The sequence below is a fragment of the Panulirus ornatus genome, chromosome 28 (genome assembly GCF_036320965.1).
Source record: "Panulirus ornatus isolate Po-2019 chromosome 28, ASM3632096v1, whole genome shotgun sequence".
NCBI lineage: Eukaryota > Metazoa > Arthropoda > Malacostraca > Decapoda > Palinuridae > Panulirus > Panulirus ornatus.
In genome coordinates, this window is record NC_092251.1 from 7,915,153 (window position 1) to 7,940,255 (window position 25,103).

The 25,103-nt window shown below is 46.7% G+C and overlaps 2 protein-coding genes across 4 annotated transcripts in view; one reads left to right on the top strand and one right to left on the bottom strand.

Moving 5' to 3' along the window:
• The window catches only part of LOC139757817 (uncharacterized), a 274,147-nt gene that overhangs the window by 15,878 nt on the left and 233,166 nt on the right, over positions 1-25,103 (bottom strand). The gene's annotated exons all lie outside the window — the stretch shown is intronic.
• LOC139757747 (m7GpppN-mRNA hydrolase-like) lies at positions 11,814-12,536 on the top strand. The gene has a single exon (XM_071678498.1). The coding sequence runs from the start codon at positions 11,814-11,816 to the stop codon at positions 12,534-12,536; it is 723 nt and encodes a 240-aa protein (XP_071534599.1).

Genomic DNA, 25,103 nt, shown 5'->3' on the forward strand with positions numbered 1-25,103 from the left:
TATAACTTATTGCGTCCAGCACTGTGAGGTATGGAGGGGGGACGTGTGCGTTATGTGTACACAATGACGCCAGCGACGGGTCAGCATATCGTGATCAACTTATCATGGCCATCTGTGTGTGGTGGGAGGGGAGGTCAGTGGGTTTGGCTCACAGAGGCAAATAGAACTTTTTGAAATCTTGATTAGTGTGAATTATAGCCTAGTGTATCATCTTTTATATGGAGGATGAGGGGATGATGAGAATATATTTTGATGGTCTCTTAAAAGTTCATGCCTTACGATGATGGTGGTTCTGTGCAAGGCAATTAAACTACTCTGTCTATTAGATAGACATCATTGTAACAGAGATATATATAGTTTCTATTGTTATAAGTTAACGATCGACTTGTTACGGGTGATAACGGCCTAAATCCTGTAATAACACGATTAATTATGGGGAAAGGAAGGGTAACACTGTAACGCCTGTCTGGCCACCAGCCTCAAAGTTCGGTAGAAGACTCGAATCACGCTTATGACCAGCAACGCTACGTAGTAAAGTTGAGTAACACGTCTGGGGTACCACGTTTGTAAATAGTGACGCTGTCCAGTCACGAACTAATCTACGTTATATACGTCCCATGAAAGTGACCGTTACCGTAATGGCAGTTAGTCGTTACTGTGTGCTTGGAACTGCGTTATGTTACCTGATGACGACGCGTTACGCCCCATCACGCCAGGTAAACACCCAGAGGTCGCCCCTTTACAACATTGCGACCTCGGCTGACCAATGCTGTGGCTAAAGATTCGCTAGCTCTCTGCCTAGCACCGGGGGTTACGACGGGCGGGCTGAAGACCTAGCTTCATAACTGGTGTATTTTTTTGACTGAAGATAATTTTTTTTCGAGGGGAATTGATAACATCTCTTAGATTATTACGGTCCCCTTTCAGAGACCCTGGTACAGAACCGTCATACAAGTTGTGTTTCGTAGACATAACAACAATACAACAAGCTTATTATCGTTTCTCGGAAGATAACGATATAAAGGCACCCCGTGAAGTCGCTCCCTCCCTCCCCCATAGAGAAAACGGTGATAAGCTAACAGCCCAAGATAACAGGACGTAACGGAAAGCGAGATAACAGCAGAGTCATCGCCCCACACGGAAACTAGACTCTGACTTTCAACGACCGATTCCGGATCTACCGGAAATGACGCCACCTGCGGCCACCGCATGCGTCGAGAACTAGGGTCTCTGTGGGGGTCACTGCGGCGGCCGCCATACCTGCGGCTCCGAGAACAAAATCACCGGAGCGAATCACCGCTGCCCAAAGTGACACACACACACACACACACACACACACACACATGCAGAAGGTGAGCGGATCTCCAGGCCTCTGTGTGTGTGTGTGTGTGTGTGTGTGTGTGTGTGTGTGTGTGTGTGTGTGTTTGGTACGAATCCTTGTGATGAAAGGAATGCCTCGTACAGTCATTCCACACTTTTGACAATGGAAAGATAGATACAGCGATAGATAGATAGATAGATATACTAGATAACTGGAAGGCTAGCTTCTGGCATGTGGGAGGTCAAGGGGGTTGTGGGGGGGATTCTGAGGGGGGGAGGAGAGTGTGTGGGGGAAGCGTGACGGTAAATAATCAATGAGGGGAGGTGGTGGTGGTGGGGGAGAGGGGAGAGCCGTTAGGCGCACCGTAATCTAATTACTGACGCGCCGGGATTAAATCATACATGACGACACAGTTATAACTTATTCGACGACGGAGAGAGAGAGAGAGAGAGAGAGAGAGAGAGAGAGAGAGAGAGAGAGAGAGAGAGAGAGAGAGATGAGATCCAGTGTCTCTCGCCATACGCATTCACTGACGACGGCTGCTCAACCTACACCATCCCAGCACCAGCAACACTGTAAGAGCGACACTGAGCCAGCTGTGAGGCGGTCGTCCCCCTTCAACCCCTTGGCAGTGTGTGTGTGTGTGTGTGTGTGTGTGTGTGTGTGTGTGTGCCCAGGCCTCCTCCCTCTTTGATAAATCACTTTGTCTACACAGGAGGTCGATGGAATCATTGTCCACCCCCTAATTCAACTAATACAACGAGGGGAGGGTAAAGAAGGAGGGAACTACCGATTGATCGTTTATAACTACAGCTGCTGCCGGGGTCAATTCCGTGTCCGATCACTGCGTGACCCGACTGGCATTGTGACCTCCTACCGTGGCTGTGTCCTCACTCCTTCGGGGCATACATCAGAAATGGATACATCGATGCTGCTCGATCTTCCATTTCTCCTCCTTCCGCAAGATAAATTCGCTCGCGTCTTCTCAGAGCACTTTTGCTCGACGTGAAGCTCGACTCTCTCTCTCACGGGCCCCCTTCACCGTCCTTCAAGAGAGAGAGAGAGAGAGAGAGAGAGAGAGAGAGAGAGAGAGAGAGAGAGAGAGAGAGGCACACAGGGCGGTGAAAAAGCACCGTGGATCAGATACCCAGTGAAACAGTTCATCTGCTGTTGTGTGTGTGCGTGTGTGTGTGTGTGTGTGTGTGTGTGTGTGTGTGTGTGTGTGTCTTTCTCTGCCTTCAATGTGGAGAAGCGGCAACTACAAAAGGGTCAGAGAAAGGACTACGGCCATCCACCCTCCATAAACCTTTCGAGTGACAGCTTCCTCAACGGACGGTGAAAGAACACAGAGCAGGGTAGCAGGGTGGCTAGATCTTCACCCATCGAACACTACAGTCCAGTGTGTGTGTGTGTGTTTTCAGTGTCAGATGTTTTCCGAGCCAAGACACAGCCCTCTGACCTCGTTTTAGTCTCGAGGACATGTCCTGTATAAGGACACAGGACATTAAAACTCTAAAACCACATCGTTAATCTGGACTTTGAAACCACATGCACGCCAGATTAAGAGATACAGATCTGCTGATCCGCAAAGGGGCAATCAAATCTTCGTGAAAACAAGTCGGACGAGACAACAATTTCCGAACTTCTTTTTGTTTTTGTAAGACGAGAAGGAAAATGATCTGGATCGACTGTACCAGGACTGTCGTAGATATGATGAGACTCACAAAATTTCAGTGACTCACATTTAAGACGCGAATTACGCACGCAAACTGGAGGTGTCTCGCATTCACCCATACATTCAGAGGCTCAAGTTCGACAAAATAGAATGATGAGGTGTCGAACCCTACGTGCCCTGGGCGCCTGCTCTGGACGTCTGCCCTTGAAGCCTGCCCTGCCCTGCACATCTGCCCTGAACACCTGCCCTGGGTACCTGTCCTGGACGCTGACCGACACAAGTTAGACAATAACATCGATAATGTATGGAAATGTATAATAACCCAACCCCTTTTAACCGTACAAAGAGGGAGTAGTAATCAAGATCTTTCGAACTCGTTATTTCGAAAACTCTTAAAAAAACAGCTTTGAAAAAGAGTCAGGAAACAATTATACCAAACAGGTACATTGGACCTGCCAAGACTCATAAATATATTAGCATCAAAATCTTCCGTGAACAGATGACTCTAATGGTCAACCATCTTTCAAAAGCCATAAAAGAAAACAAGGATCGCCCGACGGCCATACATCTTTTACGAATGAATGAAAAAGAAAAACAAATTCATGGATAGTTTACTCTCTCTCTCGCCCCCGCCCTGTGGGCGTTCATTGATCAGCTTCTGTCGCAGGTGTGGTGGGTGTTCTGTATATTGAATTCCACCATCGCACAGTCACACTGGCATCCATGAATTCCTCCATTACTGTATAGTTAATTCATGAGTTCTGTCCTTGCTTGGCGGGGGACGCAATGCCCCACACTGCCCTGAGATGGAGCCGCTTCTGCCAAGACTATATGACTGAACCCAGACTATGAGGGGGTTTCCGGAACTCGATATAAACGTGAAATTTTAGGTACCTCTGCAGCCGGGAGTAGATTCTCTTATGTCCTCAGTCTTCTCATTTTCCTCCACCAGAGTTTTATACAGAAGGTACACAACAGACTTTTCCCCACTTAGAGTAGATATGTTTGCCTTACTAAACATGCTGTGTTACAATCTATATAATTACCCATTTATATTGCATGGGGAGGGAGCTTTACACTGGTAAGGAAGCCCCCATCTCTTGAGCACGTGTGAGGCCAGGCGAAGGTCGCGTGGGAGGTGAGGAACTACCATGCTGAACCGATATAACGTTGAGTATTCAGCTTGGTTGATTCTCAAGTCTCTGTAGGAGGATCTGGACTCTGGATCCTACGGGAGCGAAGGGTTGGAATCCCTCTCACCGTAGTGACTACTATCCAGATTATGAACCTCGGGTGGTCGGACAGGTTCGCTTCGCGCTCAGCGCCGAGAGCAACGTCTTAAAAAGCAATCGGTCGAGGCTATGATTTCTTCCGACAACCGTGCATCATGTCGACCGGTCAGTGATGTACATGAATACCCTTGTCAGCTCCACCAGTCGTGTGACGCCTGAGCAGGTTTGATCACGGAGGTTAGACGACGAGTTGAAGATGTGGCCACATATTACGTTGGTAACGTATGTGCTTTTGTTCGTGTTTATCGGGTTACCTTACGCCTGGTGACGTATTAGATTCGAATTACATTAATCCGGTCTGTATACATCAGATGAGAAAGAATTACGTCCGATATGAGAATCGGATCCCAGGTTTACTTCGGCCTCTAGACACTAGTGAAATATAACCCCAAAAGCCTCCACTACAGAACCAAAGTTCAAACACAAGTAATTGATTCCCTCAACAGTGTGGTGTAACTACAAAATGAAAATCAGACATTTGTCCCTCAATAAGTGGAATATGTGTACCTTCTCCCAAACACACAGGTCCCTTGAGTCTCACAAAGCCACAGGAGTCCTGGAGTCTTGGTTACGAGTTCATAGGTCCCACTGAGTCTTAGATACGAGGTCACGGTTCCCTTGAATCTTTTTGAATTCACAAGTTCTCCTCAGTCTTAGTTGAGAGGTTACAACAAAATCCCTGAGTCTTAGTTACGAGTTCATAAGTCCCACTGAGAGTCTTAAACACGAGTAGCCCAGCTCATTCAACAGCTTGAGGCATATATCCACCACTCGTAGTTTTCCCCCTAAGCCTTTGTTTCAAGTCTACCAGACTCCTTGAGAGCATTAGGGTCGGCCAGTTCGGTGAGGACCCGCAGCTGGACAAGGTCGTGAATGGTCGAAAGAACACCTGCGCGAACCAGTCGATCCGCGTTTCGTTAACGCTCCCAAGAAGCGCCATCCATTATCTGTTGATGAGTGAGATTGTGGGCATAGCTGTAGGGGCAGCCCTTGAGACCGGAGGGAAGAGAACGGTGCCGTATGAGTGAGTTGTGAAGAGCGTTCCGTGTAAGGAGGTGTGAGTGAGTGTTGTCAAGAGCCGTAGATGTATTGAAGGAGTGTGGGTGGGTGTTGCCAGGGGTGTTGGGGTATCAAAGAAGTGTAATCGGGTGTTGTCTGGGGGTGTAGAGGTAATGTAAGTGTTGGCAGGTGCTGTCAAGGATAGAGAGGTACTTAATGAGCGTAGGTGTGTGTTGTTAGTTGGGGTGTATATGCTTAAAACGGAATGTAAGCTGGTGATATCAAGGACGCAGATGGGACTGAGATGAAGAGGTACATGGGTGCAGACTGTGTCTTGTTATAAAACGATGTGCTTTGGTGTCAGGGGATGTGGGTATATTTTGGTGCACTTAGGTGACAATTAATGTAGATACAGTACTATACAAGGGTGAATATTTCTTTCTCATTTCAAAAAGTGGAAGTGACCGCTTGTGGTTAAGAAAAAAAAAATAGAGGGAGTAGTATGATGGGGTCATTTTGTGACCTGAGTGTGTGTTGATGACCCGGACGACACTAGAAAAGGGACCTGGACTTCCTAAGGAGGGGACCTAGACGAACCCAAGGAGATGGCCCTGGACGAGCTTGAGAGACGGACCCCGACTTCCAGTGGAGAGGTTGGTTGCCTCAGAACAACATCACAGAGGACAAGGATAAATTCTCACGCAGGCGCAGCAGGAGGAAAGTGGTGGTTTTGGTGGGAGGGGGGCCGAGGAAGGGCTGCTGGTGTAATGGGTCAGAGTAAGGGAAGGGAGGAAGGACGGGGGATAGAGGTAGAGGGTACAAGAGGGGGGGCTAGAAGTTGTGTGGGCTGAGTGGGGGATCTGAAAAGGTTAAGTGTACCCTGTTTTGTTATGAGAATGTCGGAGAGTGAGGTGGCACGCTGGAGGAATGTTGAGGGGGCAGTGTGTCATGCGAATACCACAGAAGACGACTGCGCATGCTCATGGGATGCTACATAAAGCCTGGAGGTAGTGTGTGTGTTGAAGAGAATCCACGAAAGGGGGTCGGGGAAACTTGGGTATGCGAGCAGGGGTCGGGTCTAATGTAAACAGTGCCTCCGGGGGAACCTTAAGTGTAAACAATCTCAGCAGGTGCGGGTGTTGGGAACGATCAAGAACGAGTTAGAGGCTCATAGCACAAAGGGAAGGGGTCTGTGGTGTTGGCTGGGTACTGTTTCGGTGTGGTGGGATTGATGTACCACGTATGGTGGAGTGACTGACACAGTCTATGGCGTGGAGTGACCTACCACAGTCAACAAGCTGAAGTGGAGCGAGAGACTTTCTGAACAAAGCGGACTGACGAAGACACTTCAGGGATTTCTCGGTAGGGAAGACGTCCATCTCACCAGGAGATTGACTGTGGTGATCTTAGGTTATAATGAGATGGTCATACTTGGATGTCATCTCAACCGTGACTCAAGACTGATTTTCAACCTTGATGCTCTGTTCCCTCGTACTATGACAGGACTGTAGTGGGACGAGAGGCACAGTAATCCCCTGACGCTCCAAATAGATAAAGAATTTACGATCCTTGCAGAACCAAGAGTTATATGGCACAAAGACGCCACCGCCGCCGGTTTACTAATGCCTCTATATCCCTCCTAAGGGGCAACTACTCCGCGGCAACAGAAAAGACGCCGCGACAGAGTATACAAGTTCGAGGAAGTGGTTGCAGAATTCAGGTAAAACTTCTTACTCCTTCCATTCGTATTGCTCTCAACTTGGCAACAATTCCCTGCGCTGCGGAGAAGTTCTGGTCACCTGCTGGTCTCCTACAAGTCCTTCTCACGTATCCCACTCTTTTCTCCCCCCTTTCATTCGTCTGCTTCTGGTCCTTCCGCTTTTATCTTCGTAACCCGTTCTTCCCTTTCTTTCAGGTCGCCTCGCCACTCACCTGCCAGGGCACATTCCACCCACTACATGTCACGCCAGGACCCACGTGCTGTATGTATTCATATTACGAGGAAACTGGATCTGCCCGAGACAAGAGCAGCTTTTTTTAAGTTGATCGTTAACGGCGCTTGAAGACTGCATTCATCCTGCCTTCACTATCTATTTACTTCAGAGCTTAGAGAATTGATTTATGTTCTTTATTCACTGTCGATTTCATCTCCATATGTTTTAGCCTTTAAAAAGAAGGCAGTGATATTCTTCCATGCTTGTCCCTTTGTCCTTGTTTCTTTATGTACTCCAGTCTATTTGACTCTCATTCTTCTTCTGTTTCAATCTGTCTCTGTCTATGTATCGTACATCTATCTCTCCCTCTCTGGAGGTCTTCTCCTCTGCCATCCCGGGGGGGGGGGGGGGGGGGGGGGGGGGGACTTGACTTTCACCAGGTGAAGTACAACTGAAGATCATATCTTTTACGTCGTGGGGTTCCTCTAGGCAGTCCTACCAGCTCCGGACCTCGTCTTATTATCTCGCGGGATGTGAAATTCGCAAAACTATGCTTCGGTCACTGGACAACGAGAGAAATTAAATCTAAAATCTCGAAAATTAAGGAGGCCATATTCATTCCTTGGCTAAATGATCTTTTTCATTGAAGCTCTCCCATATGTAATGTATTCTTATGTTCATATAAACGATTTCGTATTACTGGGCTGAAATTATGAGGCAAAGTCTCCGGGGACACCCGATTACCACGAAAGGGTAACGTTAGGTTCAACCTCATAAACTTCCAGCTGCGTATCTCTGAGGAACTTCATTAAACTAACTGAAGGGGTAATGTATTTGCTTCCCCAGACCCTGGGGGGACACACCGGCTCTTCCACCACCCACCCTAAATAGCTGGTGGGGTGGCTTATCCGTCCTGCTGCAGGCGCATTTCCTCGTAACTGGCTATTTTTTGTTATATTCTGGCGTAACTGTTGGCGCGAATTTTCGTCTTTCGCTATGTCCCTCTACCCGGAAATGGATGCAAGTATCGTTTTAAGAAGACGAAAAAATATGCAATGAAAAAGAGGACACGTTTCGGCATCCAAAGGGACCTGTTGCTTCAGGACGAGGCCTTTCACAATGGACAAAAGACGCAGAAAATTCCTCAGGGTGGATGAGCCTGGTCCAGCAGGTGGTGGGGTTGGAAGGGGTGAGATTGTAGGACCGGTCCATTAAATGGGACAGAGAGAGACGCGAAGGTAGATGGAAATGATGGAATGAGAAAGATCGCCTGATTAAATGAAATGCGATGGATGCAATACGTATACATAATCACAATTTTAAGAATCATAAGTTCTCATATATATATATATATATATATATATATATATATATATATATATATATATATATATATATATATATATATATATATATAAAGTAAAAGAAAGTACTAGATAGTTAGATAGATGAAGAGAGAGAGAGAGAGAGAGAGAGAGAGAGAGAGAGAGAGAGAGAGAGAGAGAGAGAGAGAGAGTCATCGAGAGATACAAATGGGATATTCTTCTGTTAGTTTAAGATTTGGCTACGTCGTTAGCGTGGGTTGTCACCCGCGGTCGTAACGCAAAGTCGACACACACACACACACACACACACGCACACACACACACACACCTCTCGCCTACGTCCTGCCACACCTCACGGCTCCCTAGCGCCTCCCTACCACAACAAAAGACCCAACTGCTTGTATCTTCACCGTAACCTTTTCATCGTTACTTTCCATGCCATTAACTCTTCCCCTTCAGATTCCATCGAATTCCTTTCTCCAGCGACCCTTTGCCAACCCATTGGGAAGGAGGACTTGGGGGGGGGGGGGTAAACGAATGTACGTATGGCGGCCTAAAAGTGGTTGAAGGGAGGGAGAGATAGGCTGGTGGAGAAGGGCTCAAGGGAAGACCATCATAACCTGAGAGAGAAGTTAGCAATCCTTAACTAAAATCCTGCTGCGTACCAAGGGTTATGAAGGTGTTACGAAGAGGAAGAGGAAGGGGGGCCCATAGGAAATTTTTTCAGGGGTTGGGAAATGTCTTTAGGAAAGCAAAATTCACACAAGAGTAAACGAATCTGGACGTGAAGAGAAGAGGGGTGTCGATATACCTGACGGTGAAGACGAGAGCCTAAGGGAGGGTCTGTAAGATAGCCTAGGAGGGTAGGTGCTACAGGGACTGAATGTGCACGAGAACAAAGTCTTACAACCTACAACTGATGTAACGTTAAGATGTCGTCCCGGTCAACGAATAAATTATTCATAAAGACAGAGGCTTAGGCCAGGCAATAAATGACAGGTAGATTCTTCATTAACATATACATTACAAGCACACCGGGACTCGAGTTCCCTCCGCTCAGGGCTCTCACACGCATCATGACCCTTAAACACCAAGTCCATTCATACCATATTACCTCCACATACCAAGTCTTTCCCGTCCACCAACCCTCTACACATCGCTCTCCTCCTCACAGAACACCCGGGAGGTGACAGTGGCAACAAATCATAACCATACTCACTAGACACTGGCACACACGTAGCTTATATATACATCACACTAAATGCTGCAAGTGGTTCTTGCACTAGTGAATCAAAGAAAGTAGCAAACAGGACTGCACTCAGAGAGAAAACCCAGAACACCTATCGTTCAAACAGCTGATGAAATTTCTTTCGGGAACGCAACTCACTCAGTCACTTCACTCAGTCACTTCACTCAGTCGTCGATCTATTTCAATCTTCCATGCCCCGTCCACTCCACCACCACCTCTACGCTCTCCCCCAAGTCTATTCACACCGCCTTCGCCTTGGTCCTCCCTCCCACTAGGAATTTCCCCTGCACTGATTCCGGCCACATCACCGATGTCGTGTGTCCCAATTCCGTGAGACACTATCCAGCGCTCAAGTTCCCGCTGGCGGACATTTTACGTGCGGGTAAATAGTTTCAGGGAAAGAATAATCACCCACACAGGCACTGGTGTGTGTGTGTGTGTGTGTGTGTGTGTGTGTGTGTGTGTGTGTGTGCGTGTGTGTGTGTGTGTGTGTATGTGTGTGCGTAGGATAAAACCTCTAAACTGTCAAACAAGAAATAGGGAGAAAGATTTTGAATGACCACGAATTAAACCTTAATGATATGCACTGGAAGTTGAAGGGTCCACTTAAGTTAGAAACACCGAAGTGCTATACGATCTTAAGCTAGACGAACACCCGGGTCTTCCTGGCGTGAACCCCGTCGCGCAATACTCGCTCTTCACCTTTGTGAAGTATGTGTTGATGACTGAACATGTGTTAGTACACAATGCTGCAGTTACCCTGGCTCCCACTTGGGTCCACGTATAATCCCCCTATGTCCATGTAATGCACCCACTGTACACTCTATACCGTGCACAGTGTCTGCCTGGAGACCCACTTCATGTAATCATCTGATTATAAAATTAAAATGACAATTTAATAATTGTTGCTGTTATTATTACCAGTTTCTTCTGCGGGTATGTAGCCGAGATTTACATCTTGCTTGGATCATACTAGGGGATCGAGGGGTTTCGTGTTAAAAGGCCATCTTCCCTACACCCTCGTGTCAAATAAACTACATTTTCCCTTCTACAAATAAATTTTCACTAACTTATATCTTCACTACATCCTTATCATCTGTATGCCCTTCTGTTCCCAACAAACTGGTTTATATTGCACTTTTATCTTCACTACACCTTCATTCTCTCTTGACCTTCATTACCACTACACATCTTCACTACACCTTATCATCTTTATACCCTTATGTTCCCTACAAACTGATTTGTATTGCACTTTTATCTTCACTACACCTTCATTCTCTCTAGACCTTCATTACCACTGCACATCTTCACTACACCTTATCATCTATATACCCTTAAGTTCCCTACAACCTGATTAGTATTGCACTTTCATCTTCACTACACCTTTAAAACCTTTAGACCATGACCACAACACCACTATCTATATCATGCCCTCCACTTCACTACATGTTCAGTTTCACTGCACCTCATCCTAACTAAACAATTGTATTCACTGTACACTCAAGATTCAGCTGTAAGTCCACTTCATTACACTCTTAACTTCACTTTCATCAATATACCCTCTTCTTTTACTGTATGTATCATCTTAAAGCAATCCTCATTTTCACAATAACCTTTACTTTCACCATATTCTAACTTCACTCTTATCTACGTGTGTATATATATATATATATATATATATATATATATATATATATATATATATATATATATATATATATATATATATATCTTTCTTTCAAACTATTCGCCATTTCCCGCGTTAGCAAGGTAGCGTTAAGAACAGAGGACTGGGCCTTTGAGGGAATACCCACAACAGATGAACTTTACGATCGCGAGGCTCTGATGGACTACCAGCAGGACTTCCATACAACACTCCAGTCAGGTCAATCTGTCTCGCCAGCCAGGTAACCCCAGCCAGGACAGCTGTAACATACCGGCAAGACAGCTCAATCGGAAGAGAACAAGGGGAGACGTAACGTCTTTTAGGGATCCTAACTAAGAGACCCAAGGAGGTGATGGACCATATCTATGCTCGATTCTTCCGGGATGCACCAGAATCCGAGCTAAAGGATGTGTACCGATTTTGCTACCGTCTCCAGCAGGCCCGTTGGTATTACATTGAAGAGTGTGCAGAAACCCGGCAAGACCAGAAAATAGACATCTTCTCATTTGGAGAACAACTTGTTAGTCACCCACAGATATCCCCACCCCCTGGTGATCTCCGCAGCCATATATTATACTACAAGGAGTATAAAACCCACATACCTACATATGGTGCCATAATGATCAGTGATGACCATTCCCAAGTCCTCCTAGTCCAGGCACAAAAATGTAGAAAATGGGGATTTCCAAAAGGCAAAATTGAAGATGGGGAATCCCCTGAGGACTGCGCAGTACGAGAGGTCTTGGAGGAAACTGGTTTCGATATTTCCGCTAAGCTGGACGTGAATCATTATTTGGAAAGACAAATAGGTCCTCATACTGTCCGGCTTTACATCATACCAGGAGTCCCTCTTGACACCAAGTTTACCCAAGGCAGCAAATGGGAGATAAGAGAGCTGAGAGGTGGTTCCCCCTTGACGAACTCCCAACCCACAAAAATGATTGGCATTATCAAGGGCAACACGGTTCCTCCAACAAGTTCTATATTGCCCGACCTTTCATTAGGGACATCCAAAACTGGGTGCGATGGCACATCAGGCAGTGAGTTTGAGAAACGTCGCCAACCAACCGTGTGAGGACCCATAACCCTCGCCTTAGTGCTGTCCCTCTCCCTGATCTTTACCCCAGCCACGACACAAATGGCCAGTGATGGAATGATTTCAAAGAAGGACACCATTTCGATTTCGTTGTTAAAAAAAAAAAAAAAAAAAAAAAAAAAAATGTCTCTTCTGTAAACTTTCATACTTCTTAATTACCCTCATCGGAACCTTACTTTTTAGGAGAAAGATGTTAACTTTATTATTCTCATCATTTTAATTATCATAATTATCAATAGGCTTCTTCTTCTTCTTAATATCATTACTATTATTATCATTATTATCATCATTATAATACTTGATATATATATATGTATATATATATATATATATATATATATATATATATATATATATATATATATATATATATATATATATATATATCTTTTTTCTTTCAAACTATTCGCCATTTCCCGCATTAGCAAGGTAGCGTTAAGAAGAGAGGACTGGGCCTCTGATGGAATATCCTCACCTGGCCTCGTTCTCTGTTCCTTCTTTTGGAAAATTAAAAAAAAACGAGAGGGGAGGATTTCCAGCCCCCCGCTCCCTCCCCTTTTAGTCGCCTTCTACGACACGCAGGGAATACGTGGGAAGTATTCTTTCTCCCCTATCCCTAGGGATAATATATATATATATATATATATATATATATATATATATATATATATATATATATATATATATATAAATATATATTATATATATTCTTTTTTCTTTACATATTCCTGTATCCGGCTCCTGCAGGAGTGACATAGTGCTGGACCTCAATCAGTGACGGGTAATGGTCGTCTGTGGTCGCTGTCGACCGCATCCTCTTGTCTTGGAGATCAGTGGTATCAAGTCTGGTGGTACCCTGGTAACCTTTGGTACTTTCTGGTACTCGTTTTATATACATTTGGTGATCAATCTACCAGAATTTGGGGATTCTAGATACATGAGGTATTTAAGTCTCCCATACTGGTAGACTAAATACACCGTTGTTCATCTTCCTTAGGCTTGGAAAGCAAGTCACGTTCTCGCTCCTGTATCTTGTTCTTCCTCGTTTTTCTCTTTCCTTTCCCATCTGTGGCTTATGCTCAAAGGCCCGACTTCCCGACTACTTCTTGCCTCCCCTAGGAACCACATTTACGTCGGAGTGAGGGAGGGGAAGAGATAGGACATGAGGAGGGCAAAGTGGGTCCTACAGAGTTGTTTCTTGTCTGTGAATCCCAAGTCCAAAGGGCCAAAATCCCTTCCTCCTCTCTAGAACTTGAGTCTATCTGCCTCTGTTACCCCCGATAAGATTTCTGACAACAGATGAACTTTACGATCGCGAGGCTCTGATGGACTACCAGCAGGACTTCCATACAACACTCCAGTCAGGTCAATCTGTCTCGCCAGCCAGGTAACCCCAGCCAGGACAGCTGTAACATACCGGCAAGACACCTCAATCAGAAGAGAACAAGGGGAGACGTAACGTCTTTTAGGGATCCTAACTAAGAGACCCAAAGAGGGAAACTTAACTCCGCTAACCAGACTTAATCGAAAAACTAGGATTTGCATATCATTTCAGAAAAGAAATAGGAACAGATAGATCATGACTTTAATCTAAGTAGGTTAGACCTTTGTATAAGTTTTGAGGAATATGATGAAACTGAGAGGGATGGAAAAGAGTAATATTTTTCAGTCCTCTAAGTTCTAATCTCAATGAGTGTTTCGAACGGGTAGAATTACCCAGTTTCTGGTGAAGGTAGGAGACGACTTCAAGGGGTAGAGGAATACGGAAGACAAGATCAGCGAAGCCTCGTATTGCTGTTTCTTTGATAGATTAAAATAATCTTATTACGAGTAATCACAGAATTTTATTCAGAGTGATCTTTAATTGCTTCTTTTCATGTCAATTAGCTTGTATATATGGGTTATTCTCTTATCCTCTTCCTAAACGCACAAGCACACAAACACACACCCGCCTACCTTACTACACACACACACACACCACACACACACACACACACACACACACACACACATTCATTCACCTGCTCGCCCACCACACACACCCTTACATTAATCAGCCTATAGAACCATCGCTGAGACACATTTATCAAAGCTGTATGCATAAACCTACACCAGAAGTTCTATCTCTCTCTCTCTCTCACCCGCCCCTCCCGACCAGCGACCACACCCACCATACATCAACACTACTGTGGACGATCAGGTCCCCCTCAATGTCAATTTTAACTGGCTAAAAGAGGATCCGATCCCATGGAGGGATTTTAATGGCAGTCAGTGGTATATGGCGGCATTGTGGGACGTGCCATTTGTCAGAAAAGGTGCGGGGACCATTAGTTCTCGCGCCTCATAACTTGATGTGTTAATCCCGATCTCAACCGGTCATTAATCACAAGGGGAACTGGGCAGCAGGAGGAGGCCAGTGGGCGAGAGAATATAAAGGAAGAAGGGGGGACAGATGAGGAGGGGTGGTACTGTGGGCAGAGAGAGAGAGAGAGAGAGAGAGAGAGAGAGAGAGAGAGAGAGAGAGAGAGAGAGAGAGAGAGAGAGAGAGAGAGAGAGAGAGAGACGTCAGCCATTACATCCAATAATAGAGTAAAACTATACAACCTCAGTCTACACAACCATCGCCCACAACTCTCCCCCACCCACCCCTGAAATAAACCATCACAACAAACAACCATACCGGTCACTGACCATACCCGACCCCCGCCTCAGATACAACACCACTCACCCTCAACATACACTTGCAACGCACAACTGCCACGTCACTTACAACCACACACACACTCTGCTCCCTCCACCGCCAACAACCAAGATGGACCGGTCCAGAGTTCCAGCCAAAGGGAAGGTCTCAAGGTTGTATAGCCATTTCCTCCTCCCGTACGACGGGTCAGGTTTGAATTACTTATAGAACTATTAAGATTGCTTCTCTTTCCTCCATCTGGAATTGCCCCCTAAGGGGAAGTGGGTGTAGTCTTGCAATAGGCATTTCCATGTTTGATTTTTTGGCATGTGAAAAATCACTTTTGGGAACTATTCAAGTGGCTCCTTTTCAGTAATTCTCTTGAACATTTTCGATTCCATAGACTCAATACACCCGTCTTTAAGTTGATATAGCATGATATGCTACCTTCCAAAGGTCGTGAATTAGACTGGGAAGTAGAGAGATGAACGGGTTATAAACTGATGCTGTCCGGTTAGTGTACAGACACCAGTTAGTCAGGATGTGGTCTATGTACAAGTCCTAGTGAGTCGGGCCCTGGTCGATCCACAGGTTCCATGCAATTAAACTCCGTTCGGCTCTGATCCGTCCACCACAGGAGCAGTCAAAGACAGTTCCATTGGCTCACATTCACTCCCCAGATCCCCCCTAGCTACAATTTCGTATATGTACATGTATGGGAGGGACTTCCACTACACTTGTGGGGGGTCCCATGCGTCTCTACACTCACTCAACTTTCAAAATCTATAAATGTCTGCATTTACAGTTTCACCACTCAACTTATGGCACTCACACACCTCATACCGTAGAAGCAGTTCTTTACATCTGTTTCGAACAACTCCTGCTCAGTATTCTGGCTCATTTCTGTTGGCATCTTTCACTCAAGTGTTTACCGTCAATTTCGTACAAAAAAATAATAATTGTAGCAGTCAAGACAAATTTTCGTAAGTGTATGGGGCTCGTGCAGCCATGATTGTTATTGTATGTTTTTGTCGTAAAAACGTCGAATTATTCGTGCCCTCCTCCTCACCCTGTGGCACAGGTGGCGCAAGGTAGAGTGTACGAAATGTGTGCCACCGCAGAGAGAGAGAGAGAGAGAGAGAGAGAGAGAGAGAGAGAGAGAGAGAGAGAGAGAGAGAGAGAGGATGGGCTTGTGAAAGGTGGAAAAGGAAAGGGCGAGACAATTCCTGGGGGAGAGGTAAACGGGAGGAGACATGGAGGGTGGTGGAAGGTGCTACACAGGGAGGGACGGTGGGCGGAGGAAGGTAGGACGTACAGAAGGACGGTGGTGGAAGGTGGCATAGGGAGGGACAGAGGGTGGTGGAGGCTAATACAGGGAGGGACAGAGGGTGGTGGAGGCTAATACAGGGAGGAACAGAGGGTGGTGGAGGCTTGTACAGGGAGGGAAGGTGGACGGTGGTACAGGGAAGGGGACAGTGTACAAGGGAAGAGGAAAGAAAGGTGTGGGGTAGCGGTGGTGAGGGAAGGAGGGAGCAGCGCGGGGGTTGAGGAGGGTTGGAGGTGATGGCCTTTTCATTTGTTCCAGACGCCACCCGTTACGCCGGCCCCCAGCGAGCTGCACTGGCCGTGTGGCTGCTGCTGATCCCGTGTGGTCCGAAGATTTATGGTACTGTCGCCCTCCCCAGTGTGGTACGATGCCCGGTACTGTTCCCCTGCGCTGACGGAGTGGGTGAAGTCTGCGCAGATGTCGGTCGCTTTAGCAAGAGGGGGAAAACTGTGATGTCAGAAGGGAATGATAATACAGAGAAGCGTCTTGTGTTTAGAGGAAGAGATGAATGTTGAGGCTCATGTCACCTACTCGGCTCCTTCCCCAGCCTATGCCCCATACCCGCACCATGGCGCATGTTCACACTCGTACCTCAGCCCATGCCTATACCCACATCTTGGCCCATGCCCATCCCAAACAGCCACACGACCCAGGCAAACCTACTGCGATTACCACCACTTCACATAACTTGTTTAGAATTAGGAACTTTAATGATGGATCTTATGAACATAATCACAGCCTCGATATGCACGTCCAGGGAGGAGGAGGCTCAGCGGGCCGAGTGTACAAGTGTAAGCGGTGGAGGGAGGAGGGTTGTGGGTAGCGTAGTGCACGGGTGGGAGCGATGCAAGTACAGGGGCCCTGAGGCGGGTCCAGGAGATTGGAGAGTACCGGTAGGGCAAGAGCGGACCAGGTTAGAGAGAGGACAGTGTGTGTGTGTGTGTGTGTGTGTGTGTGTGTGTTTTAAGAACTGAGCGAGTGAGAGACTGAGAAAGGTGAGGGAGGAGGGGCGACAAAAAAGAGGTGGATGGAGGAAAGGAAGAAAAAGAGTGAGCAATAGAGGGATTGGAGGAGAGAGAGAGAGAGAGAGAGAGAGAGAGAGAGAGAGAGAGAGAGAGAGAGAGAGAGAGAGAGAGAGAGAGAGAGAGCCCAACTCACGCACCGGACATCCATCTAACAGAGTCGGGGAACCCAATTAACCTTGCCAGGCAGCGGAACTTAAACAAATCCCAAACGCCAGCGGGACACACAAACAACAGCACATGATACATGACCTCCCGCCACCGAGCATTTTAATCCTCAGGCATCTTGGCCGTTGTGGACTCTGAGAAGGAAGTGTAAACACGTCCCTTAAAAGTGTATACACAAGAGGAATAAAGAGAGTGTGTGTGTGTGTGTATGAGGAGCCTTCACAAATGAACTTGACTTTGCTCTTTGGCCACGATGGCTGGACAAACATTCCGTACGGAGGAAGGAAGCGGGAGGACAAAAGAGGACCTCTGCCACCCTCCCTATCTAGGCAACGGGTCGTGGGAAATAGAGGAGAGACAGTGGAGGGAAATCCTCGTTGTCGAAGTCCCCGTTATCAAGATCGAGCACACTAAGGAAGCTAAAGTCTCAAGGAAGAGGTGTAAAGTGGATGTTTCTTGCTTGGGTTGCGAGTGCTAATGACAGAACCTTAAGGGTCATTATCCACAGGCCTGGTTGTGATGACGGGGCTCTCGTAGTGGTGTGTATGAACTCCTACGAGTTCGATGAGTTTGTGATGTCGAACTGCAACTTAGGGACGAGGGCTCTCAAGCGCAAGGAGTTGATGGTGGGAAGGTGGTGGATAAGATGCTTCAGCGGGCTTAAACATTCTCAGTAAGTCATCATCACATTAGAATTATCGATTTAGACTGATCTCATCACTGACTCACTCAATGAGTGATGACTCCCCACTAGATCAGCGACTCACCATCGAGCCCTTTGGAAAGGCTTCAGAGAACACAGCCATCCCGCCCTAGCGAGAACCTGAAGTCATTAAGAAATCCTTGCCTTCGACTCGGGCCGACGAAAACAGCGACTGGTGCTCTGGGAACCTGTCTCGACCTCTTGCCGTCGTAACAGGAGACGAAGGGTGTGAAAATGAAGTTAAGGGGAGGGAAGGGGAGGGTTGTTGGTGTGGGAGTCTTGTGGTCAGGGGAAAAGGAATGGCCTCCCAATGAAATCTTTTTTCGTCGGGTTATAGAAACAAGAACAACAGGTGGGAGGGGGAGGGGGAGGGGAGGTGGAAAGGGGGGGTGTTGTATTACACGATGACGAACACTTGTAATTAACGGGTTAAAATCCATGAAGAAAAAAAACGTCTATTGTTTTCTTTTTCGTTTCGCTACAGAACGCTGATATCGCATTAGATCCTCTTTCTCTTTTTTTTTTCCTGTCAATAGTTTCGATCTTTTTAATTGTTTCGTTTATGGTTTGTCCTCTAGGAGGTACACTGTTCATGACTGTGGCCTTTTGACATAGGGAATGAGAAGACCGTATCGAGATTTCATACAGTTCTCGAGGTAGTAATACCCCGTGTACAAAAATATATGAATACATTATTACAATGTGGCATACCGGGGTTGACGTGCTGTCAGTGGATTGAATCAGGGCATGTGAAGCGTCTGGGGTAAACCATGGAAAGCTGTGTAGGTATGTATATTTGCGTGTGTGGACGTATGTATATACATGTGTATGGGGGTGGGTTGGGCCATTTCTTTCCTCTGTTTCCTTGCGCTACCTCGCAAACGCGGGAGACAGCGACAAAGCAAAAAAAAAAAAAAAAAAAAAAAAAAAATTATTACAATGTGACTCATGAACAAAATGATAATTAGATAATGAGTATTCTCTCTCTCTCTCTCTCTCTCTCTCTCTCTCTCTCTCTCTCTCTCTCTCTCTCTCTCTCTCACGTCACAGTTGGGGGAACATGAGACTCATCACCATTAAAGCGAAGTACCTGGCCTGATCACATTTCCCTTTCGAGAGCTAGAGTGTTAAACACACGACTGCAGAAGGCGAGTCGTGAGTTTTCCTCCCCTTTCCCTCTTGTGTTATTTCTTAAAACAACATCGCGGAAGATCCTCCTCAGAGCAGCGTCACCTGCCAAAACACAGATGTCACACACACACACACACACACACACACACACACACACACACGGCTCAGTGGTGTAACTGAAACCTTAGCACGACCAAACTAAAGCTTTCTCTCAAGCCTTCTCTTTTTAAAATGTCATTGTGACCCACCCTTCCCCCACCTTAAAAATACACGAGTAATAGAAAATGTGGAGAGTGTGGTATGTGGGCAGCGCTCTGAGAGTGACCCTCGCCCAGTGTCTGACCTCCGAAACATAACGTGAGAATTAGTTGCGTATCGTCTTACGGTAAAGGAGAAGGAGGCGATGGGGAGGAGGGACTAGGAAAACACACCCTGTGCTGTGGGAAGACCAAGAGGGAATTCCTTGAAGAAACTGCACTCGTGAAGGAAGAGGAACAGGTGTAGGAACGGTTATACTACCTGGGTTAAAAGGTTCTCTTCAAGTAAGTGCATTCTCTCGTACCCAGTGGGAACATTACGAGCGACCCAAACCACTCGCGACCCCTAGATCACTCTGTATCCTCACCTGCGCCACGGTCTTAGAGGGGGCAACAGAGAGCACGTTCAACCCACACACATCTCCTGACGAACATCGAATCAATCGTGACCTTTACAGACGCATCAATGCTTCTCTAGGAGCTCAAGGCCAGGGGAAAGCCCTCAGCGATGAACTCCAGCCTTACCAGGCAGAATACACTGAAGGCATTACCAGCTCCTCCTCCTCCTCCTCCTCTTCCTTCTTCGCGTGAGAAAAGACCTTTAAGACGTCCTCGGTGATGACGTTCGGAATGGCTGTGATTTTCACATTTCGTCCTTGTGTGGACATTTTTTTCTTTTCTATTTTCCCTTTCCACAGCGAACAAACAGGTCAAATGAAGTAGGTACCTCCCTACCTCTCTCTCTCTCTCTCTCGACCCCCCTCCCCCACACACACACACATTCACCCAGCCCCCAACCTCTTAAGACTTGGAGGGTGGAGGGGTGGAGGAGGACAAGGGTGCTGGGAGTGTAAGGGGCGAAGTAGGGGAGCTTTGTTCCTTTAAGAGAGTGAGAAGTATGAGCTTTAAGAATGTCCTGAAAAGTAAACTTCTTTTCTTTTTTGTGGGGATGAAGTTTTCTGGTTCAAAATACTGGAGAAAGTTTATATGAATAGCTTTTTGCTTTGAATCTGCCAGACACACACACACACACACACACACACACACACACACACACACACACACACACACACACACACACACACAAGTGCCCCTTCTTCCGTTCTGCAGATCACAAAACAACTTCCTACACGTCTATCAATTACTGCCTCCTTTCTCTTCCCTACGCTCCCCAACAGCTATCCATCCCATGCCACCTCCATACACACACACACACACACACACACACACACACACACACACACACACACACACACACACACACACACACTCCTGAGGAAACTACGCGAGGTAAACATCATAATAACCAGCTTCCGCTGCGGAGGGAAATCATCACGAAGGACTAACTGGTCTCGGCTCCTCCAAATTACATAGAGGAAATTCCGACTGCCGCTCCACGACCTGACGGGGACGGCATTGTGTTTCGTCAGGATCAGGGACGCCCTGGGACCTGAAGGTGGTGGAAGTGTGAGGCGTCAGGATCAGGGACGCCCTGCGACGTGAAGGTGGTGGCAGTGTGGGAGGCATCACGATCAGGGACGCCCCACGACCTGAAGGTGATGGCAGTGTGAGAGGCATCACGATCAGGGACGCCCCACGACCTGAAGGTGATGGCAGTGTGAGAGGTATCAGGATCAGGGACGCCCTGCGACGTGAAGGTGGTGGCAGTGTGAGAGGCATCACGATCAGGGACGCCCCACGACCTGAAGGTGATGGCAGTGTGAGAGGCATCGCGATCAGGGACGCCCCACAACCTGAAGGTGACGGCACTGTGAGGCGTCCTCATCGGAAACGCAGAGATCAACACTATCAAGATGTGTCCTCAGCCTTGACCCCCCTCAGCTCTCTCTCTCTCTCTCTACAACTGTCAGTCTGTCTGTCTCGAGTCACTCACACAACCTAGAACAAACATACTTCCAAACAGAACCAATACAGACATGCAAAACAGCCACCTAATCACACAGGTAAGCAATGTAGTAACTAGAGAACTACAGACAGTCACAGATGGAGAAAAGGAGAAACAGTAGCAATGAAGAAGAACGTAGTGACAGCAACATACAGTCAGACGAGGCCAGAAATCCTCAAACAGTCGAAGTCACACACATCCCTCCCGTAGTTCGTGGGAAAACCCAAAGCCCAGTATGTGATGGAATTCGGCAAAAAAAGAGAAAAAAACCGGTGCTCTTAACTCCACCATGGGGCCGGTAAGGAGTGTCTCAGCGACCATGCATAAGACCCACAGGACGAAGAACCCACCTGGGTCTTCCTAGAGGACCGGGCAGGGCTGGGGGTCCGCGCCTCGCCCCTATAAACCTAACGGAGTATAAACCCATAAAATGCAGTTGCCTCACGGACCACCTCCTCTCTCCCTCCCACCCGATACCCCGGGTTTGGTGTGGTTTTCGCTTCGGGTCGAACTACCCCGTGATGAGTCAGTCACGTGACTATACCTGTTGGTGTGTGTGTGTGTGTGTGTGCTTGTCCTTGACACGACGTCACTCTTACTACATTTTCATCTTTTTTCCAGCATGGGGTTCAGAATGACGGCAGTGTTCTACTACACAAGCTACGAAAATTCATTATAAATTGAGGGAAATTTCTAGTCGAAGGGATATATCTTTTAGAAATCTTAGAAGACTAGAAACAGCTAAATTTTACCTTTTTTTCTACCTTCCAAGCTTAATGGTCGTGCTCTGCTTGGGTCTACCTGCGCAGTTTACCGTAGGTCTACCTGCGCGGTTCACTGTAGGTCTACCTGCGCAGTTTACCGTAGGTCTACCGGCGCGGTTCACCGTAGGTCTACCTGCGCGGTTCACCGTAGGTCTACCTGCGCGGTTCATCGTAGGTCTACTCCAAAACATTCTTTAGCACCGTAAGCTCTGGGGGTCTTCTGGCCTGGTTTTTCGAGTAATAAGATACGATTTCCGATCTAACTTCATCTGTGGTGTGCAATTATCTGTTCTAACCAATGGCCCCCATGGAGTATTCCACAGACTCACGAACTAACACCCTGTGCATATATAAGCGAAACTTATGCTTTTAAAAGCAAGATTTTCAACCCTATTAACAGCGATGGATGCCGTGAGCCCATTCGATTAATTACTAAAATGGGGTTGTAATTACACATGTAATTCTCAATGGATACGGCATGTTATGAGAAACCTTTAATCTACAGACGCATTCTGTGTGTCTGCCACACTTAATTGGTTTTAACCTCACGAGTTTCCCATCTTTGTACAATAACATTAAAATGATCGAGACAGATCAGCTCTACATTAGTTTGGCAATTGATATTTTCTTTTTTTTTTCTTTTCGATTAACTTCCCCAACTCTGGATCTAGTATCAGACTTGTGTATGAATGGCATCAACACAGCTTGCAATGGATGGATAGACCCACCCAACAGCCAGTCCCTGAAACCAACGTATTTTTTTTTACTCTTTATAATAACAAGACGAAATGAAATCACCCACGTTAATCCACTGGTGGTGATGTCGGGTTTCCCATGAGGTCAGAAGGGCAGGGGACCTTCTTAGCCTGCAGTTTCACGACGCTTCTTAAGCGCAGGGTTCGATTCCCAGCATTCGTCAAATTACAGCATGCATGGCGGTGAATCATTAATGACAGGGGAAATGTACCGTACGCATTCCTCATTGAGTGACGCACGAAGCCGGGCCCAGGGCTGTTTATGAGTGACGCACGAAGCCGGGCCCAGGGCTGTTTGTGAGTGACGCACGAAGCGGGGCCCAGGGCTGTTTGTGAGTGACGACGACTGAGTGACGAATGGATTGGTCTCTAGGCTGCTGATGAGTGACGAGGAGGAGGGAGTGAGTGACGCATGGAGTGGGGTCTGGGGGATGGTGGTGAGTGACGGGAGAATGAGTGACGTGGTGGTGAGTGACGGGGGAGGTCTTGTCACCCTCTGGTGTTGGAGGCCACTCGTATCCATACCAGTTCTTGAAAAGCTACCCAATTACATCTATCATCATAAAGACATCTTAAATACCACATTTCCATCTCCCTGGAACTGGACTCATTAGCTCTTGATGCATTCTTATCAAAGCTTCAGTTATATAACATCTATATCCATAATGGAACAGTCCTAGTAGATTTCAGGTGGGACAAAATGTTAGACCAGAACCAGCAATACGATCGTCAAAATGTTAGACCAGAACTAGCAATGCGATCGTCAGGGACAATATCACGCATCGAGGGCTTAAGGTGAATGCCTTTGCTGGTTCAGAGTCAGTAGACAGAGGAGGTTTTTGCCTCAGAACACAGATAAGAAGATCGACCTAAGGAGATTCAGTAACCTTAACCTAAACGCCGAGTTAGTTAAGGGTATCAGTAACCTTTTAAAGAAGTCTTTAAGGGAATTAACAACGTCATATTCCCCCTAAACCAGTTATTATCTCATTATAGATTCCCTCTTTCCAATTCTCCAGGCCAAGAGCGAGGATTAATTTTGGAGCCTAATTGGCCGTTGCCTTAAACGGCAAGAAAAAAAAAATATGTATAAAAAGAGAATCACTCGGGATGGGCGAAGAAATCCGCCCAGTTAATCTCCCCCTGCCGTAACCTCCCTCTATAGCCACACCCCAGTCACCATCATTCTTCCTCCCCACCTCCTCCTCCTCTCCCAAGAGACCTTCCCTTCTCCCACAGTTGGACAAGGTCACTCGAGGTGGACGTTTGCGAATAATCTGTCTGGTAGAAGTTACAGGGGAACACAAGAGAATGGTGGACGCACGGCAACTCTCACTAGTAAATGACATATGGTCGACTCCCTCAACACCGTGTCCAAAGATTCAAAGACAACTCCAAATATCGTCAGAAGATCTTTGGTAATATTCGCGAGGGAGTCACTCACTCACCGCCCAACCATCGTTCGAAAAGCGACGGTCGTTAAGAGCAACAGACTTTTATACACAAACCTCCCTCGACACGAGAAGGAACGAAGGAAAAAAAAAAGGAAAAAAAAAATTGTATATAATCCCCGAAGGCATGCTGGGTACCCCCCTCGCCCAGAGCCTCAAGGCCTGTTCTCATCCCAGGACGACGAGCAGGGGAAGCATCACCAACAGCATCGACTCCTTAGACTTTTATAAAACCTCACGAATCCTCATCCAAATTGCGATGATCTTGAACTCATCAGGTAACTCACAACCTCTAGGCAGGTGAAGTTACTCCACAAGTTAATGCTTCGTCGTATGATTATTCTGTACCAAAAAAAGAAGAAAAAAAAAAGAAAAATGAAGT